We start from the raw sequence: 25,348 nt of genomic DNA, 5'->3' as shown, positions 1-25,348 counted from the left end.
TTACAGTTAAAGAAATCATGGATGCATAAAGCCAAAGTAATATTTTTGCATGCATAACTTTAAACTAAATTGGGGCGTATAGAGAGAAAGAGAGGTCCAATGAGCCGAAGTACGTAGATTATCGACCAATCAAAACCAAAGGCCTAAAATACAGAAACTTCCTATGCAGACCAAATTTTCCCCATATTCAGTTGCTATTTGAATGTTTTTGTTGGAGGGATCAACAACAATGTCAAGATGGCCGAGTTGGTCTAAGGCGCCAGTTTCAGGTACTGGTCCGAAAGGGCATGGGTTCGAATCCCATTCTTGACATGATTTTTATTATTTTTCTATTTTTTCGAATCCTGTCCGGTTCGTATCTTCTTTGAATAATTTGGGGTCAGCATAAATATTTTTATAAGTTGGCCATATTTAAGGAAATTATATGTGAGTTTAGTGGACCTTAATCCAATCCTTGAAAATGAGAGAGTTAAGAAGAAACTGTATTTGGAAAATGAGAGAGTTTAGCGGACATCACATCTACAGTTAAGAAGAAATTGTATTTGGAAATATGCTCTACTGAATGTCTAAAAATAGTTTGTTGCATGGCTAATGGGCGACATGGGTCTCAACAGAAATCGGTCAATGCACTATATAGTGGTCAGTAATTGGCGACATTTGAGGGCATGTAAGAAAACACAGAGAGTGAGGCGTTAGAGAGAAAAGTGTTGAGCCTAGAGAATTCCACTTTGTCAAAACTAGGTATAGTATTATAGACATTACAAGGACCCCCAAACCTTCTTCTTCCAAATTAGGACTTTTAACACCAGCAATCTCTTTGGTGAATTTTTAACATCAATCTTTAAAGAAGCAGCTTCAAAGGTGCTTCTACGGAGCGGTCAGAGACCCGAGGAAACAGGAGCTCAACAACACCAGCAACAACAAAAGTCAAATAGTCATTTGGTAAGACACATATCATATGGTATATGTATTCTGTATGTGGAGATACATTCATGTATATAGTTATATGGTGGAAAATTGGCATGCTAATGTATTTATTTCCATTTTCGTGTCAAATCGAAATTAGTTCTCCATGTTGAGATTGAACAGCTATTTTTGTGATGTAAAAACTGAAGACAGATAAGAAAATGCGTGTGGAGGCTTTAATTTAGGATTGTTTTGTAACTAAGGCTGACAGTATGATGGTCAATGAGTCTTTATCCATTTCCCTACCAACTAAATTCTTCTTCCAATGCGTATATATCAAGAAGAAGTACGGCCATGTTAATAGGATTAGCAAGGGATTGATTGATATTTGTAATTTCAAATACAGAAACTGAACCACTGCATGCATGCATTGGTTGCTTGTTGCATTAATTTTCAGCGAGCACTGATTTGCTTGGAAGAAGAAGAAGAAGAAGAAAATGGTGGAGGGGGGAGCCCACCCTTCTAGTAAAACAGAGTTCACAGAGTGCTGGAGGACAACATGGAAGACGCCTTACATTATGCGTCTTGCGCTCTCTGCCGGCATTGGAGGCCTCCTTTTCGGTTACGATACAGGTAATTAAAATCTCAATTATATTTATACCAACAATGAATTCATTCAAAGGAAAAATGTCTATGCACTAATTGTATGTGTTGTTATTGGTGTGGCGCTGTAGGTGTAATCTCCGGGGCATTACTATACATTCGTGAGGACTTTCGCGAAGTTGACAGGAAAACATGGCTGCAGGAGACCATAGTGAGTATGGCAGTTGCAGGCGCCATTATTGGGGCTGCATTTGGTGGATGGATGAACGATGCCCTTGGCCGGAAAAAATCAATCCTGATCGCGGACGTGGTGTTCTTCGTGGGTGCAATAGTTATGGCTGTGGCTCCAGCTCCGTGGGTGATCATCATTGGAAGAATTATAGTTGGTGTGGGAGTTGGAATGGCTTCCATGACCGCACCCCTTTACATCTCGGAAGCTTCTCCTCATAGAATCAGAGGAGCTCTTGTTAGCACAAACGGTATGTTGATTACAGGAGGACAATTCCTGTCATACCTCATCAATCTGGCCTTCACGAAAGCTCCTGGAACGTGGCGTTGGATGCTTGGAGTTGCAGGACTTCCAGCTGTGGTTCAGTTCATATTGATGTTGTCGCTTCCTGAGTCTCCCAGATGGCTCTACAGAGAGGTGAGCTGATCATAGTAGCTAGTTATACGTCGTCGTAACATAAATGCATGCTTGTGCTTATGTTGTCAAACTCTGAATTTGGACAAACGCGATCAATAAATTGTCTGAATTCACAGTCTAGCAATGACATAAGCATATTATGTTCAGTATGCCAAATATATAACTTGTTCTTGGTTTTGTTTGTGTTAATGAAAACAGAACAAGGTGGATGAAGCTAGGGCCATTTTAGCGAAAATCTACCCTGCCGAAGAGGTGGATGATGAACTGAAAGCCTTGCATGAATCCGTGGAATTTGAAAAGGCTGAGGTAGGAACAGCTGGAAATGGCGTGTTCGGAAAACTAAAGGGTGCATTGAGCAACACCGTGGTCCGAAGAGGACTCTATGCAGGAATCACTGTGCAAGTAGCTCAGCAATTTGTAGGAATTAATACTGTCATGTATTACAGCCCAACCATCGTTCAATTTGCCGGGTTCGCGTCCAACCAGACGGCTATGGCGCTGTCTTTGATCACCTCCGGTCTCAACGTGGTTGGCACCCTCATCAGCATGTGCTTTGTAGATAGATATGGAAGGAGAAGGCTGATGATTATATCTATGTTTGGGATCATCACTTGCCTGGTGGTGTTAGCTGGGGTGTTTTACTATGCGGCAGAAAATTCTCCCAAGATTAGTAATTTGGAATCTGCAAGGTTTGGCAACAACTCTACATGTCCGGCTTATGGCTCTGCTTCTAACCCTGCATCATGGAACTGCATGACATGTTTGAAACAAGACTGCGCCTTCTGTTCTAGCAAAGTGAAGGATGTAAGCGCACAACTAACTAGTGAGCCTTTTATTTAACATAAATTAAAGATTTGACCTCAACTAATCCATTTGTTTTTCCCTTAATTGTTGTCAGCTCGCCCCGGGAGCTTGCTTGGCTGCCAATGATAATATCAGGGATTCGTGTCGCGAGGACCGTCGTACGTGGTACAGCAAAGGTTGTCCCAGCAAAATTGGAATCTTTGCAGTGATCTTACTGGGATTGTACATTATTATGTATGCGCCTGGAATGGGAACCGTACCCTGGATTGTGAACTCAGAGATATACCCTCTGAGATACAGAGGAATAGGTGGAGGGATTGCTGCAGTTTCAAACTGGACAGCCAATCTCATAGTCAGTGAGACATACTTAACCCTGACCAAAGCTCTGGGTTCTGCCGGAACATTTCTACTATTTGCTGGATTTTCTTTAATTGGACTTGTATTCATTTACTTCCTGGTTCCTGAAACCAAAGGAATGCAATTTGAAGAAGTTGAGAAGTTGCTTCAGAAAGGCTTCAAACCTAAACTATTTGCTCCCAAGGACACCAAAGGCAAAGCCAAAGTTGAGGAGTAATAGGGACCATATTTTCACATCATTAGTCGGGTAACAATTGATGTGTACATGTCATGTCATTTAATAATAATACGGTCGATTACACTATGCTATAGTTTTTTTTATCTCCCTTTTATTTTTATCTTGAGAATATGCTAGTGATGAATGTTGTAGACACGTGAGAATAGAATAATTAGTGAAAGATAATCTCTTGTTTGTTCGATTGTATATACATTTTTTTATACCAATGATAGTCTTAAAGATAATCTCTTGTCTGAGAGGAGGAAGATTGGAACTTGAGGCCAACTGAACTAAATGGTTCGATTGTAGAGACCATGACATACCGTGTACCATCACATCACATTTCGCTCAAAGGCAAAGGCATGCAAAACACAAGAAACACTCAAGGATTGGAGATTGGACCCGCGTACACTTTGACGCAAAAGGCGCACCGACACCTCGTAATTCACTGACTTTTTAAAATATGAGATTGCAACCATCCAAACAAACAACACAAGCAAACAGCTGCTCCGCCAGCTAATGCATGATTATTATGGACAAGGATTTATAAACAAAGTATTCAAAATCTTTGGTTTGGTGGGGTTTGGATTGGATCGGTTGGTGGCCATTGGATTTGGGTTTGCCAGATGAATGAATCAATTGCATTTGCATGCAGGACAGGTGGTGATGGTATCTCGCATAGCAGCTGACCTACTTTACATCAAAGACAAGCAGCATGTCAAGGGCTCTCTGCCCTCTCTCTGTCCCTTTTTTCTCTTTACTTTCATAAAATTAAATAGCCTGCTGTTTGGCTGGCGAGAAAATTGCCAAATATGAGGAGAATAAAGGATAAAATCTTCAAGAGATGAGCTTCCTGTACTGGCATCTAGGCAAAAGTATAAAGTTGCATTCACTACTAAGCAAGGTATAAAACACACATTATGCTTTGAAGGACGACGAATCCGATGGGGATCAATTTCATCATTCAGAACTTAAAACACAATATTGAAAAGAAGAGAGAAGTTTTAGACAATCTATCATTACAAGGAAAACCAGACAATCAGTAAAAATAACCCTTTGAGTTCTTAAATTTGAGTTTCCCAGACAAAACACAAGGAAAATAACCCAAAACCACTTCCACTCCTACAAAAAAACCAAGTCAATAACAGAAAAGAGGGATAAGAAAGAAACAAGATACCCAACCAAAAACCTAGTTAAAAATCATACATCTAAAAGTCAGTTTCTTGCTCACTAGCTTCCTCTAATCTCTTCCTTGTACAATCATATTCTTCCTAGCTTCTCAACCACACTGTACAAAACCATGAAACAACAATAATTCCTATATACAAGTGCAACCAAACACTGAACCACATAAGACGTACTAGTATAATTTCTTCTCTAATTAGTACCAGTACCAGTACCACCACCAGTACCACCAGTACATCTCTTCTCTTCTCTTCTCTTCTCTAAAGGGCTGAAGAGGACGCTTCTTGCCTCGGTTCTCTCAGATACCCAAGAAGCGTTTCAGCCTGCAAAAACAACCAAACCCCAATATACATCAAGCCAGCTCCGTGAAGACATAAACACGCAGCATCCAAATGCAGACTTAGCATTACAAAATGCATGAAAATTCGCACACTAATACTAATTGGCTTCAATCCCCAATTCAAATCAACCATCTGTAATTCAAAGACTAGGACCACCATTTCGTCTATACAATTATAAACGCATTAACACAAAGCAAACCATGAAATCCCAAAGTTCATGAAATGATCAAAATACCTTGTGCTTAGCTCTAAGAGTCCCAGTCTGCGAAAGCGCAACCAAAGGTGGAATCCCTCCTTCCCTCACCAGCAACCCTCTGTTTCTCACACTCTCAGTACACAGCTGCAACAGCGTCAACACCGCAAACTCCTTCCCTTTGACCGACCCATCTTCAATGGCCTCCACAAGCGCCGCAAGCCCACCTTCCTCCACAATGGCCTCCTTCCCCTCCTCAACCCCAGCCAAGCTACTCAGCACCACCATCGCCTTCTCCGCCAAGCCCGTCCCCTGCTCCGCCACTAGCGCCACCAGCGGCTTCACAGCTCCGGCGTTCACTGCCCTCTCTTTGTTGGGCTTTATTGAGCAGAGCTTATACAGGGTCGTCAAGGCGTCTTTTTTGCCCCTCGTGGATCCACTTATTAACAGCGAAACCAACGGCGGGATGGCCCCGCAGGCTCCGATTGAGCTCTTATTCTCTTCAATTAGGGCCAGGCTCAAGAGCGCGCACGCAGCGTTTTGCTTCGAGGTCTCCGTCCCGGTTTTGAGCACGTACACTAACGATTTTATAGCTCCGGCATTGGTGATTATCGCCTTGTTCGATTCGTGCAGAGAAAGGTTGAGAAGGGCCGTGACGGCGTGCTCCTGAGTCCAGGGGTCGCTGCACCGGAGCAGAGGAATTAAAGCAGGGACCGCACCGGACTCGCCTATCAAAGCGCGATTGTCCGCCCGGTTCTTCGCTAAAAGCCTGAGCTTGGCCGCAGCAGATTGCTTGATGGCAATCGACGGCGATTGGAGGCCGTCGACGCAGATCTTGACCGTCGGCAGAAGATCCTCCGGTGAAATGCTCTCGATGATCTCGGTGGAGAAGTTCTCCCTCTGCAAAAACCCCTGGCAGGGCTCCTCCGGCACCTCCGGCTCGGCTTCGGAGGTAGGCTCATTTTCCGGCGACGGCAAAGTAGCGAGTCTCTGTAATTCTCCGGAGATGTCGCTGCTGCAGGCGGAGAAATCGCTGAAGGCTTGGGAGAGCTGGAGAAACTCTTCGTCGGAGGAGGCGGACTTGGAGGCGGAGCCGTGGGTGCGCAAGGCGAGCTCGCCGAGACGCATGTCGATGACGGAATCGGTCAAGTTCTCGGAGACGAAGGACGATCTTTCGGTGGTGAAGGAGTTTCGAGATTGATCGTCATGGTAGATGTTGGAGCGAATGGTGCGCATGGAACGGCCTGTTTGCCTGTGGATTTTGGTGGAGGAGGGAGAGTAGAAGTTTCGGGTGTGAGGAGGGAAGTGGTTGGAGCTGGAATGAGAATCTTGTAGAGAAACCATTCTGGCTGTGGATGGGAAATCAGCCAAAGCTGAGACCTTTACACAATATATATATAGTTTGATTTTATCTGGTACTGGTAGATTTTTTTTAATTTTTGAACTAGTATTGTTGAGTAGAGAAGAAGCTCATGGTGTAGAGGAAGTAGGAATTGGGAATTTGAGAGGGAGAGGATTGGAGATGAGGCAGTGGGATTTATTTATTTTTTAAGGGTCTCTCTGTCATATGTCATGTGTATATGACTGTATGTCTATGTCTATGTCTCTGTCTCTGTCACTATATGTTTTACAAACACTAAAATGGTGCTGTCTTCTGTGTAGTGGTAATTAATTATGAATTAGGCTAGTTGATTAGGAAAGTGAGTTGGCCTGTTTTTATAAATTAGTTTAATTAGAGTATGCTTGGATACAAAACAAAAAGAAAGAAAGAAATTTAGACTGTTCTGTTTTTTTTTTTTATAAAAACTTGTCTCTGCAGAAAAAAAGAAAAAGAAAAAAAGGAGGAGTCACAACACAAGGCAACAAATGCCAGGCTTTCCTACGTAAAATGGTCACACACCACATATTAGGTTGGGGAAGGCGACGTCGTTCCGGGATACAAACTCATGGTCGAAAACTAAAACATTAAGACTAGGGGGCTGATGCGACTGTGGGCAGTGGGCACAAATCCAATTGGCTCTTTTTGATGGGATGGGTGTTTAGGTGGGACCTACCCCGTCGGCCAAAACCTGATAGGCCGCGACGCCGTCGTTTTGTGCACTTTCTCAACCTCTCATCAAACCTCTAGCACGCTTTTGGTCAAAATTGAATTTCCTACGTCCTTGGTGAAAAAATAAAATATAAAATATATATAAAAAAAAAGGAGGGGGCAGGTGACGTGTGGGAAGATTCTCCTGCGTTGGGGCATACGACAACAGTCAGTTTAGAATCGGGAGGGACACGTGTTGCCAGCGTTCTGCAGCCGTTTGATTATCTTCTTCTCTTGATGCAGAATGCTGCAGATGAGATGAAAGACGGTGTTGGGTTGGGTTTGGGTGGTCTTTGAGAAGTGGGCCAAAGTCAACTACACTCTGTTTACTTTACTTTACTTTAAAGCGAGTGGTGTTTGCTTTGTGTCTACAATTGCCACATCAGCCACACGTGCCAGGGCAAAAACGGAGACCTAGTACCACTAATTATGACTCCATCACTGGATATTATTAACCACGTTTATTAGCGTTTGGTTTATCCGAGAAAAAAAAATGAAAAAAAGTGCATTTGTTAATTAATTATAATTAGTCCACGCGACAAAGGTTAATTCAAAATTTCAAACACCTCTCACGGTCTCACCCATCACTTGCACTGCATGCATATATCTGAACCGATGCAAAGAATTTGCTCACCTAATTATCTAACTAAACATTAATTATACATAGCGTGTCTTGTATTTTTCAGCACCTAATCACTTTAATTTATTTTTTGTCTTCTCCTCTACCGTCCATCTCCTATTCCTATTCATATGTTTCAGCAGCCACTCTAATAATTTAAAAACTCATCTTGTCATTCAACACAACGTACATAACTTACGTAGTCATACAAGAATACTTTTTCTTTCATTAATATTTGATTATTATTAGTTCAATTGTTATTAGTGCAACACGATGAGTTGTTTAGCACCCTAACTGCAGCTTCCAAACTTGGAAAAAGATGGTGTTTGTCTTTGTTGAAAATAAATTTCAGACATTATTTATGGAAAAATTATTGACGTGGATCAACAATATCTTGCCACGTTACCACATGTTTAATTAATCTCCTTTACTGTTTTTGTTTATTCATTTTAGTCGAGGTCAATCGTGGCATACCTTGGCCTTTGCAATAATATTTAATTGTCGATTTTTCACATAAAGAATATTAATATTTTGCTTATCCGAGGTTATCAAGTAAAAGTTTTCATGATTCTTTTTAATTAGTTGAACTCACACAGTCACACGCACTCTATTATAACGCGTATTTGACTAAAATCTTTGGAATGATGACGAGCTTGCAGTAAAATCTTCTTTTATTTTATAATCGTGATTAAAATATAAATTATACAATAATATAATTACTTAATGTGTTTAAGATATATAGGAGGCTAATGATGGCTGCGCAGACTTACAACAAATGGTGCGCTTTTCGCAAGTGAGCTTTAATGTTTGTGGTCACCACCATACTTTTGCATTGGCAATTTGGCAATTTGGCATTCGCCCGCCACCACCAGCTCATGAGTTGCAACCAGCAGGCTGATTAAGGAAGTAAACACTTTTTTAGTGTGCAAAGCATGGTTTTTGCACAAAAAATTATTACCACAGAACATGGGGGGCCGTGCAATCATTTCGAAACTTGTTGGTGCAATTTGTGTGGTCAGAAAAGCCAGAGGTATAACCTCCTCATGCTCACAAGAACTGGTCCCAATTAATATTTCGAAAGCGTTTTAGGCTAAAAAACTTATTATTATTATTTTTTATGGTAAATATGAAAAGGGGAAGGGTCTCTGTATTATCTATAGCTGGAAACTTATGGAGGGATCATCTGGCAGATTGACAAGAGTCTGTCTACTCTGCATGCGAAAGAAAGGATTTGTGTTTGTCTGTGTTGCGAGTGTGAGTGTGAATCTGTGACTTGTGGGCGTCCCGATCACTATTTTACACCACATATCCATTCTAATTTCTATCTATGAGACTATGAAAACTATTCATATCAAGTCGGTGTGAGCTACCTATTACCTATTACATATCTATATCATCCATCTCATCTCAGGCTCAGCACACCAAATTTGAAAGCAAAAAAATTTAGTTTTTTTCTCTTCTTTTCCTCTTTGGCCTTTTGGTCTTTTGGCTGACATATAATATGAGGATATTGATTGAAAATAAATAAATAAATAAATCTATTTCTATAGTAAATGATATCCACCCAAACCCAATCCAACCCAACCCAACCCAACTGTGTTTGATTATGTTGAAAGATAGACATTTGAAAATTAAAGAATTGAAAGCTTAACTGTGTTTGATGTTACAGATTGATGAAAAGTCTGAAGAAGTTTGAATTCTGCGTTTGATGCAATTCACTTTTTTGACAGCACGTGGCATCTTCAAAAGTAAATATTTTGTAATCTTTTATTGACATGCATGGCCCATGAGTCTTCTTTGCTTTCTAGCTTCAAATCTTCTTTGAGATCTCTTCAGATCACCTGAATCTATGTGTGTATCTACAAGACTGTAATTGTAGAGAGAGAGAGAGAGACTAGAGTCAGTGTACGCTTTTCTACCCTCATTTATCATTCGACTCGACTACCCAAAGCCAAGAACACTGATGGAATTGATGTGCCCGGCCCAACCATGCTCAGCCTGCTGCAGACAGCTACTGAAAATTACTTCAACAACAGGAAGGTACTGTGTGGTAGACCTCAAAATTGTGTTATAGAGACCTCAAAATTAGGACAGTCAACGGTTCAAAATAATGTTTCTGGTTATATATCCTTGTTGTTGCCATTCATTCAACAGCTAGCCAAGCGGGGCGCTTTCAGGCTTTAGTTTGATCAGTTAAATGCTATTCGAGAACAGCAAGTGCCCATTCGATTTCATCCATGGGAAAGTTAGGAGGATTTAGTGATTTCGTGTTGCGTGCATGATGCATGGATGCTATTTCATCAAAATGGCAAACCTGAAACTTGAAGCAAACTCTGGGAATGGGATACTTATTATAAAGTGGGTACGTTTGATGTGTTCCATGCATAGTGGTCTAGGCCCTAGCTAGCTAATATGGGTGCAGTGCAGTGGGTGACCAAGACTATGACCAAATGAAGCCTTACTAATTTTTCAAAGATGTGGATATCATGGTTTTACGTGGAATAATGAAGATATAGAGGATCACAAGCTATGGCCCATCGGTGGCATTGCAGATATATCAAACAGTGGCCCAGCTACATACCTTAAAAGATTAAAATAGCTTCAAGCCTTCAAATATCAAGATCAAGAGTAATGGGTGGTGAACAACACCGCAAACTTCTCAGAATCTAAGACCCCCTCCCCTGCTTGCTTGGTTTCTCTTGTTGCCTAACTTTTTGGCATAGCATGCCCATGCGCATGCGCAACACGCTATATACACACAAACGATGCTAAAGTGGCAAAATTATGTAGAAGGTCCGCATCTATTATATGATACCCTCACTATAGAACATTCTGCTGAAGTTATCTTTTGTTATAATAGAACAAGTGGCCTAAATCGAATTCCATCTTCGTATTGTCACACTTTTGATTGATAGAATTAGATTAAGACTTATGAGAGAGTTCACAAAAGTGTAAAAAATGCACATCCTATATATTCTTCTACTTATATTTTATTTTATTTCCTTCTTTTTTCAAAACTGAGATCATAGGGGGGGTTCGAACCTGAGACCATTGGTCTACAAGTCAAGATTCTTTTTCCACTAGATTAGATCATGTTGGCGTTTAATAGATATCTTTGGCAAATAAAAAAGTTAACTTTTGGCAGAAGCCGTAATGATTTTCCACTGCTGGCAAAGGTCCACTCTAGGCCCACCTTGTCTAATGATGATCATGCACCTTTGGGTTCATATTTAGATCTGAGTTGTGTGAGCTTGAGCTGGGGCCTATCTGTGGGCTGTGTCGACATGTATACTTCATGATTGTGTCGAATTCAATTTGGCCGGCCCATTGTGAGCCAAATGATAAAGCCCAAGCTGGAATGAGGTTTGGGCAAACCCAGAATGAGCCTTGACGTAACTTATAAGTTATAAGGCAGACCTTGACCAAGTAAAGACTATAATTAATTAAGATTACAAGTAATGGTAATAAAAAGTCTTTAACTTACTTGACGAGATGGCTTTGGCAATGACATCCTTTGGGAGCGTGAGTGAGTGATAAACAATGTGAACAACAAGATTAAGAGGTTGTTGAATTGAAGACTTACGTAATAATAAGAAGAGTAATCCTTGTACAGAATTCCATTCCATGATGCACTTTAAATTTGTAGGTCAATGTAATTGGCTTCTTGCTTATTGTCTTTTTCGTTGATTAGAAAGGAGTTGTTAAGTTCAGCTTAGCTATACGATTAGCTAGTCATAATCTCACCAACTCCACGAAAGAAAGATTGAGAGACATGCATGCATCATTGTCATTGATATATACACCATATTTACAAGTTACCACACCCCCTCCCTTCCCTTGTGTTTCCTTTTCCAACTCTTATTTATAATTCCAAGAATGGGTAAAGCTTCAAATTGAGATATCTTTTTTGGCCAGTACGTACGTAGGCAGGTAGGTAGATAGGTGGATTTTGCTCTACTTTGGAGGCGGAAAGGGCATCGCATTAATCCTATATATAATGAATGGTATACATCGGCATCAATGGATCGATCAATGAATGGACAAAAACTTATATACATTGAGTCCTCTAGGCTCTATATAAAATATTAAATCACAATCTTGAATGAATCCTTCATGTTCAGATCAGACTTTAGTAAAGAAGGCTTCATGTTGAATTCATTATCTCCGTACATTTTAGACCTACAGCATTTGCGTTGACAGTTGATCTTTTCTTTTTTGTTGGAAAGAATTCCAGTTCTCTATTTTTATTTTTATTTTTATAAATTCAATATATCCGTACAGTAGAATCCTTCCTTAATGATTGTGCTTGCTCGCTTGCTTGCTTGCTTGCTTATAAGGAAGGGAATGGAAAGGAAAGGAAAGGAAGGAGAGAGGTGTTTAAGTTGAGTTGAACCCTAAACCACACCATTTGAATGGCCTCCTACTCTACTCTATTCCTGGAATCTAGACGAAAACAATTCTATTATTGACTGGGTTGACTAGACCTGTTCTTCTCACATATAAACAAAGACGTCAGCCTTATGTATATATATACGTCATATAAATTAATGGACATATATTCTGTACATAAATATATAATAATAGTAAAAACTAATTGACATCAACAATGCTTCATGCAATGCAATGCAACTGATTTTTTTTAAAATTATTAGTTAAGTAAGTTGGCTAACTCAGCTCAGCTGTACAATTTAATTTACAAAGACATGCATTCACATTTATACAAAGGGAGACAAGACAAGATGCCGCTCTGCAAACCAAACAAAACTCTGTGAGATTCTTTCACACACACATAGCCGTATTACAATAATATATAATAATTTTTCCCATTTCCATATGGATTTCCCAATTAAAAAAAATAAAAAAAATGTCACCCTTATGGGAATATCACCGTGTTTTGGGGAGCACGTGGACCGAGGTACCGCGGGAATGCATGAAGACAAACGAACCGTGGGAACGGCTCTTGGGCAGCTGGTAAATTAAAAGAAGGCCTGTGGGTGTCTTCCACGGGGCCTGTGGGTCCCTCACGTGACATTGTGTCAAAGCTTATACGAGGCCGTTTGGGTTTGGTTTGACCAGCCAGGCTTCAAGGAATCAAGTCAATGTTATCTCTCTCACCTGCTCTGTTCAACCACAAACCTAATCTCAACCTATCCCAGACCCAGTATCCCCTGTTCCAGTACGCGTAGTACAAATGTAGAATGTGTCAATTGACTTTGTTTTTTCACCCATTCCATTTCGAAACGTACGTACTGCCTTTAGTGGCTTTGACTGTGTCAGTATAAGTTTTTTTTATCTTTTAGTACGCTAAGCCTAGGGGCCATATCTAAAGTAAACTACTCCTTAAAGAAACATATTTTCAACTTTGAATACTGATTTGTCAAGACTATATTGGATTGCACTTCATATTAGTCATAATTTTACTTCTATTGTAATTTGGAGATTTGAACGCTTCTCTTATATGTCATCATTCAGACTTTTTTACGAGTGTTTCGTCTTAATTAACATCTATTAGGGTTTTTCTTTGTAAATACAAGGAAAGAAAAGAAACTACAAACTCTTCCAATTCTATGAGACGTGTGGCACGGTGAACAAGACTTTGGACTCAGCCGACCAACCATGTACATTCTTATCTCTCTGTGATTCCTTAATCGAAATCACCACGAAAATCCACATGTCCCTGTTGTTGAAACGTTGTATGAATTGAAGACCAAGTTGGCAAAGGCAGGTGTGAAAAGGGAAGGTGGTTCTCCAAACCAAACCGCATAGAATATATTTTTCAAACAGAAACAAGAGAAAGTTCAAACCACTTTTGTGAGAGAAAATATGGCAGCAATGGAAGCTTCCTCAACAGACTAGCCAACAACCTAACACCACCAACTCTTATAATAACACCCTCTTCAAACCCGCAACTTCCAATCACAACGCTTTCCTCCTTCCTAAAACGCTTGTTTTAGAAAACTCACAAACCAAAACAGCTCACTTCTTCTCTCTTTAAAATACACCAAACCCCTTCATCAAAACAATAACAAAACCCCATTTCAGATTTTCAATTTCATTGCAACACACCATGGCCGGCATGTTGAGACTTGCCATGGCCTTCTCTGTTTTGCTCTCTCTGTCTCTGCCATCATCCCATGCCCAAACCAGTGCTTGTAGAAGCTACACATTTACAAAAAACAAGATCTTCGCCTCCTGCAGCGACCTTCCCCACCTCAACTCTTTCCTCCATTGGAACTTTGACCAATCAACGTGGAAGCTTCAAATGGCGTACAGACACAAAGGGGTCACAGCCTCAAAATGGGTCGCGTGGGCCATCAACCCAAACATAAACAGTGCATCGGCAGCCATGCTTGGTGCTCAGTCTCTGGTTGCTTTTCAGCAATCCAGTGGAACCACCAAGGTCTACAAGTCGCCTATCGGTTCGAGCTACTCGACCAGTTTGGTGGAGGGCAATCTGACCTACGAGGTTTCGGATTTGTCAGCCGAGTATTTGAACAGTGATGAGATGATCATCTTTGCTACTTGGGCTCTTCCCACCAATTCAACCACCATACTACAGGTTTGGCAGGAGGGTCCGGTTTCCAGTGACTCGCCCTCAGCTCATGTCACCGTTGCACCCAACATTAATGCCAAGGGGACTTTGGATTTGCTTTCTGGGCAGACAACATCGAGCGGTGGAGGCGGCTCTAGAATTAGAAAGAAAAACGTAAGTAATTCTGTCTCTTTAATGTTCATCCTTAAACTACATGTCCTAGAGTATTTTTCCTGTTAATTCATAACTAGTGTTTTTAATTTGGTTTTCTTTGGTGGGTTTGCTCTGTTTTGACTCTGTTCTTTGGTCCCTAAGTAGTTGTTTTTCTTGTTAAAATAAAGAAATCTTAGTTGTTAAAGCCTCTGATATTTATAAGGGAGTATGTTATTGTATTTTGAAAAATCTTTATAAATTAATCTTTGAAAATTGTAGGATTGAGGATCTGTTTTCTTGTTTTAAGGTTTCTTTGAGTTCTCTCTTGTTGGCAGCCACAAAAAAGGTCTAGACTTTATTTTTCTCGAAGGCCTTTTAGTCAATCCCCTAACTTGTTTTTGTGATTTTGAAACGAATTGCAGATCCATGGAATTCTAAATGCAGTGAGTTGGGGTGTGTTGATGCCTTTTGGAGCAATGGTAGCAAGGTACTTGAAGGTCTTCAAATCCGCAGACCCTGCATGGTTTTACCTTCACGCTACTTGCCAAACCGCAGCCTACGTTGTTGGTGTTGCTGGCTGGGCCACCGGTCTTAAACTTGGTAGCGATTCTCGAGGCATCCAGTACAACACACACAGAAACATTGGGATCACCCTCTTCTGCCTTGGAACACTTCAGGTATTTCGACATTCTTCTCACCCTATTTCGACACATGGATAATATTTCGATTACAATTTTGTGTTGTCTTGGTTATTTGTCCTGGCATCTAAATGGAAGCTCTGAATTTGGATGTAGGTGTTTGCTTTGCTTCTGAGACCTAACAAGGACCACAAATTCAGATTCTACTGGAACATCTACCACCAAGCAACTGGGTACGCTGTTATCATCCTCAGCATCGTCAACATATTCGAAGGATTTGACATCTTGCAACCCGATAAGAAGTGGAAGAATGCATACATCGGCTTGATCATTGCCTTGGGTGTCCAAGCTGCATTGTTGGAAGCTTATACATGGTATGTTGTACTGAAGAGGAAGAGGTCAGAAAAGGCACCGAGCACAGCCAATGGTGTCAACGGCTACGGTGCTTAGAGGTCAGAGGAAGGAAATGCAGAGCGTACGGAATAGTTTGTCAGCGGGAGGAAATGGTTCTTTTGAGTTTCTTCCTCCTCCATCTTCCTTCTGCATACGTGTTCTTGCACCCTTTTGTATATTTTATGGCATGAGTGTGTACACTATGTATTGAGGGATTTCAGGATTAGAGATAATTCTTTGGTAAATTAGACATGCTACCTGAGAGATTTGATATATTGTTACTTTCTCATTTAGACCTATATTTTTTACTGCTATATTTATTTTTCCATCTCATTTCCTTGCTTAAATTTGTTTTATTTCAACTTTCTGATGTCTTCTGATGCATTCTCAATTGTGACTTCAATTAGTTTGCATTTTGTCACACTAATAACCACGCTTTATTAAAGAGATAATAAATAAAAGCTTTGCACACGAATAACCTTAAAAAACTGCTTTTTGGGTGCGGATCAACGCAGAAGGGCTCACATATTTCAACTGCTTAACAAGTTTTGGGCGTCCCAAAGAGAATGTCTCAAGCAGTTTCAAATAGAATATTTCAAGCACTTTAAAATTTTCAGATAGACTATTTTGCAAGTCATTCATGAAGAATCTCTCAGCCATGCATCATTATGAACTAGGATACACACATAGTAGCTTCGAGCAAGATTACCGAAGACATGTCTTCTAAATTGGTTCGACAACTAATTTGGCATTGCCTATGCACTAGATACAATTTCAATGTTCTCTTCGCAAAGAGTACTTACATCCATATAATCAAATGAGGATCGTGCTTCATGGAAAAATGTTCAGCTTGAAAGATTTGATATAGTGACAGAGGCTGTCTCATTCCGATTCCAGCAAAGCCCCAATAAATGCATCCTTAAGCAGAGGGTTTGATGCTGCTACTCTTTGAGATGTGATGTCAAACTCCTTACCGGATCTGATGTAAAAAATTACAACCAATTTTTGACATAAGTAAAATCTTATAGATGATAAAATGTCACATGCATGTTCTAAGTTTGTCAACAAAAAGATAGATGTTATTGACCTGCAATTGCCGGCAGTGCACACTTCAACGAAAACTACTTATATTTCCAATTCAAATTAATTTGTAAATGATCAAAAGCTGAGGATGAAGTTACTTACGGATCATACACAGATCCTCCAGCTTCTGTAACAATCACAGCACCACCTGCCACATCCCTGAGGCAAAGGAAAAACAAATGTCAATCATTTTCCGGCCACTACAACAATTAACTGGCATAATAGAAACAATTAACTGGCATAATAGAAAACCATACCAAGGACCCCCAAAGCCGAGTTCATAAAATAGATCAAGCCTCCCACATGCAATTCCACAGAGGTTCAGTGCACAGGAGCCACTCATGCGAAGAGATCTCACCTGCCCAAAACAGAAACTGTTTAATATTGGGATGCCAACACAACTGAAGATCACCATCGGAAAGTTCTGGTTTTACCTTAAAAAGTAAGCTATTTAGTCTGTTTGTAGTAGCATCCACAGTTAAGTTATCACGTTGTATCCCAGCCTGCTCTTCCAGTGAAACAAATCAGGTTTTTAGGATGAAAAGACAACAGTTATCACGTTGTAACTCTTCATTAAATTACGATATTTAAGAATAAAATCAAAGAATTAATATAATGAACTTCAACTTATCTGTTTTTTTATTTATAACAAATTCAGGTGCTAATATGCAGGGGCATATTGAAGAACATGTAATGAATTGTCAATCTATGCCTAAATTTCACCCTCGATGACACTTCAGAGCATTTGACACAATATACATGGTTAATGGAACTGCATCCTGATCCTAGGACATCCTATCATTACTGATTTCTAGTCTCATTGTTTAAGTGAAATTTTTGATGTGTGCTTTAATTTGCATGGGACAACGAATCAGCCATTTATGTAAAGCAATAATATACCACCATCCATCAATCAGTCAAATCTATACCTCAGTTGCAAGAAGAGACTTCACAAGTTCGGTCTGAGATGATACTGCAGTAATTCAAAACATAAGCATGCAGCTCTAAGAGATTAAACAGGTAATTCTGTAATCATTAAGAAACAATAAACTTGATGATTAGGAATGGCATAGTCACCTTTTATAGGCTTTCCATTCAGAAATGCACCTCCTCCACGTACACCAGTAAAAAGCTACATATGATGAACTCAAAGTTAATACACTTTCCTCAGCTAGTAGTACTTAAAAAGCAAATTTTCATATTTCAACCCAAAAGTTTCACTATAATATTTATAATTCGGACCATCATAATTCCATACTCTAATAGAATAAAAGTCATGATTAATCACTTGAGCTTGACATTAGTGAGGATAAGAGTCCTAACCTCATCGATTATTGGATTGTAAACAACACCAACTGTTGGAATCTTTCCAATTGTAAGACCAATTGAGACACAGACAAAGGGGAACCTACAATCAATAATGTTCACATAAACAGCAATGAGAATCAATCAGCATAGAGACAAGAAACAATCATCTAAAACACAAGAAGTGATTTTTACCCATGCACAAAGTTAGTGGTTCCATCCAGGGGATCAACTATCCATGTGGGGTCGTCAGTCAGCTCTGTTACACCACAAGCAGCAGTAGTTTCTTCCCCAATGAACTAAAATTAACATCGACTAAAAAAATTCAGAAACGGAGAGAACAGAACTAGTCTTGGGAGATACAATGCTATTTTAGGCACCAACGAGAAACTTTGTTGCTACATGGGGATGAAGAGTTAACCTTGTGTGTGGGGTAAAGGTTCTTGAGATGATTAAATATGAGATCTTCACATGCCTTATCAGTTTCTGTGACCAAATCCACCTGTACTTGACAACAAAAATGGAGGATGAACAGAAAAATAGTTGTTTAATTTTAAAATTTCAGTTCGCAATATCTTGTCACATAATACTGAGCCATCTCACTCAAACACCTAAGATAAGTTTCTCCCTTTAATTGTACTTAACTTTCATGATCAAATTTATCATTTAAGAAAGACATATTTTTAGTTCAATGCAGCATTTGGCTGCCAAGAGGATGATGGACGACAACTTATTCAAAAATCATTCACATATATGTCATCGATGGTTTACAAATAATTCAATTTTACAAATCATTCACTTTAACAAGTTATACAATTACTGAATCAGCAATTCACAGATAAATGGAAATTGACCAAACACCCATTTGATTAAATAATTAAAAGAAGGGAAAAGAAGTTAAAAGACCTGGCCTTTATGCTCCACATGTTTGGTCTCGTAGAACCCTTTTCGAATTATCTGCAATTAATCGTATACATACAGATACAAGACTTTGGTTCGACAAATGCAAAGTGAAAAATGAGATAAAATAAAATTAGCTGAAAAGAGTAGAGCTTTGGGAGGGGCTGTGGGGACTGACCTCGCCAGCTTTCTTGGCGGCGTCAACTGCAGAGGCGAGAAGCTGAGCAAGCGAATCTACACTTCAGAGAATTTGCAGAACAAAATGCGATTAGTTTTTAGATATAAACAACAACGGCTATTGAAGCACATGAATTCTTCTATATAAAATTTTTAAAAAAAGTTTAAAAAGAGAAGAAAGAGATGGATGGGGTCCTACCGTTTTCAGCCATTTTTCTGTGTGATGAGAGAAGGAAATGCGGTGTTAATAATAAGAGGAGATTTTGAGGGGAGATGTGATGACGATGTGTTCGTGCTCTGTTCGCGAGCTTTTCACGTATCACATGAAGCTATCAAAGGGACTGAGACTGATAAATAAATAAATAAATATATATAGGCCATTCATTTATGGAATAGAGTATATGCCCCTGTGGTTGCTTTTATTTACTGATACACCCTTTAACATATTCCTTACGCGTACGCCTGTGAAATTTCCATGAAAATGCCTGTAGTCTCCAACTTCTGGCTTCTTCTTGGTATTTCCCTGAATCCAAAAACAGTGTAGGCCTCTAAATTAAATTGGTAAATAATTACCCAGTGAAAAGATAATAATGTATGGGGTAAATTTAATGGTGAAGGTCATAATCGTCTAATCATAGATGGGAAGGTGCATGGAATATGCCAATAATATGCTGTGTACGTTATTCGTTGTTGCTTGTCATTTATACGGTCTCTGTCACATAACTCTGTATGGGCAGTATAGGAAATTTGGAACAAGTGCCACTACCCCATGATTTAAAGAATTGTCACACGGAATATGCTCATTGTCTTCACCAATTGGCCAGTGCGCATCTGCTTTTCGATGTTTGATTGATTTTGTTTAAGAATAAAAGAGCTTATCTTCAGTTGCCTTCGGATTTGAAGATATTATTCTATGTCCACTGTGGGTTGTCACATATATGGTTCCAAATAAGAGGTTTGATTTTATGTAAGTTAGATCCATAATTATAACTTGATGGAATAGTTCGTGTTGGCAAGATTTTCATGGCTTGACGTTTAATTATATTTCTTGGTGGGCAAAAGCAATCAAGAATTTAGCTTTATATTTTGGTGACTTAAATCTGGATTGTACTACATTCACTGTGGGTTTGTAAACCTTGAAAGCTCTCCAAATCCAAATCTGAATTATATTTTACGAAAACTTCCTAATTCGAGCACCTTTATCCTGCATATAGGTGTTAATTTAAACAATACGACGCTAGTGGGAGTGGGGAGCATTGCATGAATTCAAATACATTACAAGACAGCGTGGTTAACCATTCAATCATCGGCATCACCTACAGCATTAAACATTTGATCAATTTATTTATCTACCTTTTACAAAAGTATCATCGAGATAATTAGAAGAAACTACTACACATGGAGATGGAACAGAAGAAAAGGCTCCTTCGAATGTTTGACAGCGTCATCATACACCAACGCCAACAACTATGACAACTCTTAAGATTCACAATAAAAAGAACCAGAAACTCCAGCCAGATTCCACATACAAGACAATGTTACATTCATGAGTGGTCTTTAGGTTCCAAGGCAGCAATTTCTCTCACTACTTGAGCTTTGTCTGCCTCAAATTGTTCATCCTCTGCAACAAACCATTTTCGCAAACTTGTAAAGCCAGTCCCAAACCAACAGTAGCAAACTGCAAATTGAATTAACTATATACCTTTATCAATCTTAAAATCAGCAAACAGCCGTAGAAGCTTGCTTCTATTTGCGACAAGTATGCTCACGATGTCGGCAGGTTTATTTTGATTAGCAGCAAATAGCTGTGAACAGAAAAACATGTCAATAACAAGAATCAAGGGTACCACTCCCCCTGAAAGTTAATAAATCACAATGGATGAACCAAACCTTGAAAACATGAAATGCTTCAATCTGGATGCTCTTGCTTGACTCCTGCAAATGCAGTAGTAAAACCCACAACTTAGCACATTTTGGTTCGGTAATATATTAAAACTTTGTTTGTCCCATCATCACAAACTCCACATGGCTTACATATATTGAAAATTTCTGAATATGAAATTAAATGCATCCTAAACCAACATTAATAAATAAAAAATTGGCCTACAAGGAGAAGGTGGGGCGGGGGGTTCATGGCAATTAGTAGTAAACAGGGTAGGAGAATATATCATACTCTGAGAAGATTCATAAGGATCCTCAAGTTGTCCCTTGAGCTCACATATCGGGTCATCACAGCTGAGTTTGACCGATCCAACAAAATATCTCCTAACAACTGCAAGGCATAAAGAATCTTCTTCAGCAAACACCATAGTCACACGAGTTAAAATAGTCTCCACAAAAAACCAACTACGCAGCCTATCTCAAGAACATGATAAAACTAAAGAGAACACAAGGTACTTCAACTAGAAAGTTAAAGTTCCAAAGGAGATAGGCACTCCGAGGTTAAGGCGTCATGCGACTTAAGAGATGGCTATTTAAGGTCGAATATTTATCATACCTTGACAGCTTGCCGTCTGGTAATGTAATTGGAGGATTCTAGAAGCTTTGAGTTGTACTCCGCAAAAAACTGGCATAAAATTATCAAGTTCCAGTTAATGAGAAACCGTGATAATATAACAAAGGCAGCAACAACAGCAAGTCCAGAAACAAAAAATGTCAGAATACATATGAGTAACAAAACAAAATTACCGAAACACAACAAAGAAAACGAAATAAGCCATTGTGACATTTATATGCTCTTTCCAAGTTCTTATTTTCCTTTCCCTTGAAGTAATTCTAATGTAATTATTCAATCAAATGCCGATACATGTTTCTTATTGTCCACATGCATATGTTGTGTGTAAATGGATGGACATAAATGAATACACACATCATCTGTATATCAAAAGAAAATGAAAAAACCCCTTACCCAGTCATAGTTCTTGGAAAGAAATTCTGCTACAGTAGATTTATGCCTCGTCAGGAGTTCCTGCAAGGAGATGTTACAGAACTTCAGAATGATTCTAGTGCAACTGCAACCAGACAAGTACATGAGTCGAAGAAGTGGTGGTAAAATGTACCCTCAATGATTTAAAATACAAAAAATAAATTGTTCTTATATTTTATATGAGCAATCCACAGTACAGCTATATCAGACTCCCTGTAAAATTTCGGATAAGAACATTGTGGATCAATAATTGCAATATTGGATTATCTACTATTAAACAGGGAAGCAGAACATATCAAACATTTCCCACATGCATGAAGGACAAAGCAAGCAGCATTTTGAGTGTTCAGCTTATCCCAAGGGCTGCAAAACCGTGCAGTAACTTCTAAAAGTGTAAAGATTCTTTATTGTCTGAATCGGAGAGTGTAAATATTGTTACAAAAATAAACATATGAATGGTTCGGCCAAACTAACTCACCTTAAAAGTTGCAGCAGCATCTGCAGCAATATCAAAATTGGGGAGCTGTATATAATCAAAGAACTTCTTCATGTGTTCTGATTCCAAAACATATCTGCAATCAAAACAGAAATGTTCGAAAGGCAATTACGTAAGATAAAAGATAAATAAGATACACCTCAGGTGGAAGAAAGCTATGAGTTTAAGCTACTAAATGATCCAAACATTCCATTTCCCACTTCTTAATAATATCTCGAGCAGCAATACAGTCAAATCTGTAGTTGACCAATGGATGAGGTTCATTTTGCTCACCTTGCAACGGTTTGGTGGCGTATGCACTCCCTCAGCATTGCACCATAATGTAGAGCCATGTCTGTGTTTCCATACCTAAAAGATGTGGAATGCAATAATGAGAAGCAAAAGATTATAAAGTGAATTAAGATGAGATACTTTTTGAAACATGCAACTGCCCCGCTTTTACGTAAAATAAAAAAGAATTTGAAAAAAGAAAAGAGCTTGGGACCGTTATTTTAAGGTGAAGAGTGATTTGCAAAGAACAGACTAATAATTGGAATGTTTTCAATCTAATGAGCTGCAAAAAAAATAAAAAAATTGTAAAGATGTAACTGAGACACCCCAAGCGTCAACAACATTGTCCTCTCTTTTTGTTTCCAAAGTCCAATGAATCCCAAAGAAGCCTGAAAACCTAACTCAGCATGTTTGTGAAAACATCTTTTGACAACCACTTACTGGCCCAAGCAAAGGAACTTCTACATGTAATCATTACACAAGAAGAAGATACTACAGATCTTCTACAGAATTTCACAGCAGGTCATTAGTAACAAGTATTTCAATGTATCTCAAATTTGGGGAGTTCATAGGTTTCCGTGATTGAAATATTTAGACACATATAGAACACCATTGAAAATCAGTGTCAATTAAAAGATAACTTTTCAAAGTAAACATATGCAAATCAATGCATGGACTGTAAGGACCAAAGAGAAACATTGCAATATAAAAGCACCGACACGGAGTATCCCAAGTCCTTGTGAATAGTCGCTTACCCTTGGATTAAAATATCCATCAAATCTATGTTTGCTTCCAAATAATCAGATGCAATCAACTTGGATTGAACTTGTTGTCTTTGCAAATTTGCAACAACTTGAGTGGCATCTTTTCGAGCCTGCAGAAAGTCAACCCCGAATGGAGCAAATGAGATTGAAGACAAGACAAGAGAAGGTGCGAGAAGAAGGGATTGATAATTACCTCCAAGTTCAATTTGGGAAGACACATAATGAGAAGTCGAAGCGTGTTCTCTTTAAAAAACTCCTGGGTCAATTGAGCACAAGCTTCTGAGACAGGCTCGGACTCACTATTGCCGTAGAGAATGGACTTCATCTCCCTGATGTTTTTACATAGCTCTGACATCTGGTTAGCAACGAAATTCCAACACAGATCAGCTTGCGCAACACAAATTGCTCTAATAAATCAACCGCGCATTATGTCTATTTAAGAATCCAAAGCCGTGCAATTTTGATTAAATCCAATGAACAAACAAGTTTGATTTCATTTAAATTAAACTAATTTGAAAGAAAGTCATGCACTTGATTATGATTTCTCTATTTGGTTGATTCCACCAAAAAAAAAAGGTAGAAAAACAGAACTTTCATTCTCAAGTGATCCCAAATTAATTGCTTGGTTCATGGAAAACGCCACCAATCCCGATTTGTTTCAAAATTTCAAAATAAAAAACAATAGAGAATCGGATCAAAATTTTAATAGAATAGAATCGGAACGTGAATTGATTGAGGGAGGAACCTTCTCCTCGCGTTTGCTTTCGCGGGAATCGGGGGTGCGCTGGGCATAGATGAGGAGATCGCGGGTCTGGCGAACAACGTCTGCTGGGGTTCGGGGCTTGGATTTGAAGAGTCCCTTCATCTTGTTGTTGTTGTTGTTGCTGCTGCTATTGCGACGATGATGTTTCTCTATCTCTTCTTGTTGATGCCGTTTGGATTGCTCCCGTAGATGATGGTCTTGATGCTGCTGCTGCGGTGGCTGAGGAGAGAGCCTCGGTGCCGTCAGAAGAAGGCTGGAGGAGGCTCTCCGCTGCCCACCTTGTTTGGACGACGCACAGATTCCTATCTTGTGTTGGTGTGTCGTTGAGTCGTAGGGTTAGTTAGTTGTGGCAGTTTCTTAATTCTGATTTTCCCTAAATTTTGCCTCTAACCCAAATTAGCCTCACCCTCACACCCGATGAGTAATTAATTGGGTGTTCTTCTTATCCCACCAACGGTTGGTAGTTTGTAATCTGAATAGATTATAGATGGATGGATGGATAGATAGCGGATTGATTACCCGAGCGCATGTGCACGGGGAACGTCAAGTACCTAAACTCTCAAAGACGAGTCCTTATCCTTGTATGAGATAATGAGAGTGAGACAACTACTTTCATCAATTAACCGGCCTCTATGGATCACCAGCCCGTATCCTTGAAAGAGTGTTTCGATTATGTCTGTCGTATACTTACAGACAACAAAATTTTGATGGAAAATGAAAAACAAAACTCAAACCGTATCGAGTCATAGTCATAGTCATAGTCATAGTAGGTTTAAGAACTTGAATCATGTATCTTCGCGCAATTTCTATCCCGTTTGAGTGTATGTCGAAAAATAAGATAAATATGTATCTTTCTTTAATAATGGTGTGGTAAATACATTATACATGTGTGTATTTAGCATTTGAGATGCAATTTCTATCCCATATGCATATCCTCTTTCTGCTTTATTTATTTATTTATAGGGAAATCTCAATTTCTCTATTGTGA

General features: G+C 39.3%; 5 protein-coding genes and 1 non-coding gene across 6 annotated transcripts; 3 read left to right on the top strand and 3 right to left on the bottom strand.

The window, feature by feature from the left end:
- The first annotated feature begins 231 nt into the window (after positions 1 to 231).
- Positions 232 to 312, top strand: TRNAL-CAG (transfer RNA leucine (anticodon CAG)). The gene has a single exon. It is a non-coding gene; the product is annotated as a tRNA-Leu (tRNA).
- A 923-nt stretch (positions 313 to 1,235) lies between these two features.
- LOC110771677 (inositol transporter 4-like) lies at positions 1,236 to 3,776 on the top strand. Its single transcript, XM_021976022.2, has 4 exons — positions 1,236 to 1,539; positions 1,641 to 2,155; positions 2,354 to 2,959; positions 3,054 to 3,776. Exons 1-4 carry the CDS (start codon positions 1,404 to 1,406, stop codon positions 3,531 to 3,533), a joined length of 1,737 nt encoding a protein of 578 aa, XP_021831714.1. The 5' UTR covers positions 1,236 to 1,403; the 3' UTR covers positions 3,534 to 3,776.
- Positions 3,777 to 4,574: 798 nt separating this feature from the next.
- Positions 4,575 to 6,796, bottom strand: LOC110771636 (ARM repeat superfamily protein). Its single transcript, XM_021975966.2, has 2 exons — positions 5,295 to 6,796; positions 4,575 to 5,041 (listed from the first exon to the last, which is right to left on the bottom strand). The coding sequence occupies exons 1-2, from the start codon at positions 6,594 to 6,596 to the stop codon at positions 4,979 to 4,981; spliced, it is 1,365 nt and encodes a 454-aa protein (XP_021831658.2). The 5' UTR covers positions 6,597 to 6,796; the 3' UTR covers positions 4,575 to 4,978.
- Positions 6,797 to 13,796: 7,000 nt separating this feature from the next.
- On the top strand, positions 13,797 to 16,009 carry LOC110771637 (Auxin-responsive family protein). Its single transcript, XM_021975967.2, has 3 exons — positions 13,797 to 14,666; positions 15,068 to 15,322; positions 15,440 to 16,009. The coding sequence occupies exons 1-3, from the start codon at positions 14,028 to 14,030 to the stop codon at positions 15,731 to 15,733; spliced, it is 1,188 nt and encodes a 395-aa protein (XP_021831659.2). The 5' UTR covers positions 13,797 to 14,027; the 3' UTR covers positions 15,734 to 16,009.
- Positions 16,010 to 16,317: 308 nt separating this feature from the next.
- VTC4 (Inositol monophosphatase family protein) lies at positions 16,318 to 19,501 on the bottom strand. Its single transcript, XM_021975968.2, has 12 exons — positions 19,341 to 19,501; positions 19,143 to 19,198; positions 18,971 to 19,021; positions 18,486 to 18,566; positions 18,260 to 18,363; positions 18,083 to 18,167; positions 17,837 to 17,891; positions 17,689 to 17,732; positions 17,194 to 17,262; positions 17,017 to 17,117; positions 16,862 to 16,918; positions 16,318 to 16,655 (listed from the first exon to the last, which is right to left on the bottom strand). The coding sequence occupies exons 1-12, from the start codon at positions 19,351 to 19,353 to the stop codon at positions 16,559 to 16,561; spliced, it is 813 nt and encodes a 270-aa protein (XP_021831660.2). The 5' UTR covers positions 19,354 to 19,501; the 3' UTR covers positions 16,318 to 16,558.
- Positions 19,502 to 20,397: 896 nt separating this feature from the next.
- LOC110771649 (Mo25 family protein) lies at positions 20,398 to 24,954 on the bottom strand. The gene is made up of 11 exons (XM_021975984.2): positions 24,343 to 24,954; positions 23,791 to 23,952; positions 23,589 to 23,707; positions 22,837 to 22,911; positions 22,546 to 22,639; positions 22,050 to 22,109; positions 21,639 to 21,707; positions 21,315 to 21,413; positions 21,032 to 21,076; positions 20,844 to 20,946; positions 20,398 to 20,762 (listed from the first exon to the last, which is right to left on the bottom strand). Exons 1-11 carry the CDS (start codon positions 24,460 to 24,462, stop codon positions 20,686 to 20,688), a joined length of 1,023 nt encoding a protein of 340 aa, XP_021831676.1. The 5' UTR covers positions 24,463 to 24,954; the 3' UTR covers positions 20,398 to 20,685.
- Positions 24,955 to 25,348: the final 394 nt, after the last annotated feature.

The sequence above is a fragment of the Prunus avium genome, chromosome 4, assembly GCF_965620075.1.
Source record: "Prunus avium chromosome 4, drPruAviu1.hap1.1, whole genome shotgun sequence".
Classification (NCBI taxonomy): domain Eukaryota; kingdom Viridiplantae; phylum Streptophyta; class Magnoliopsida; order Rosales; family Rosaceae; genus Prunus; species Prunus avium.
This window is presented reverse-complemented; position numbering and strand designations above follow the sequence as displayed.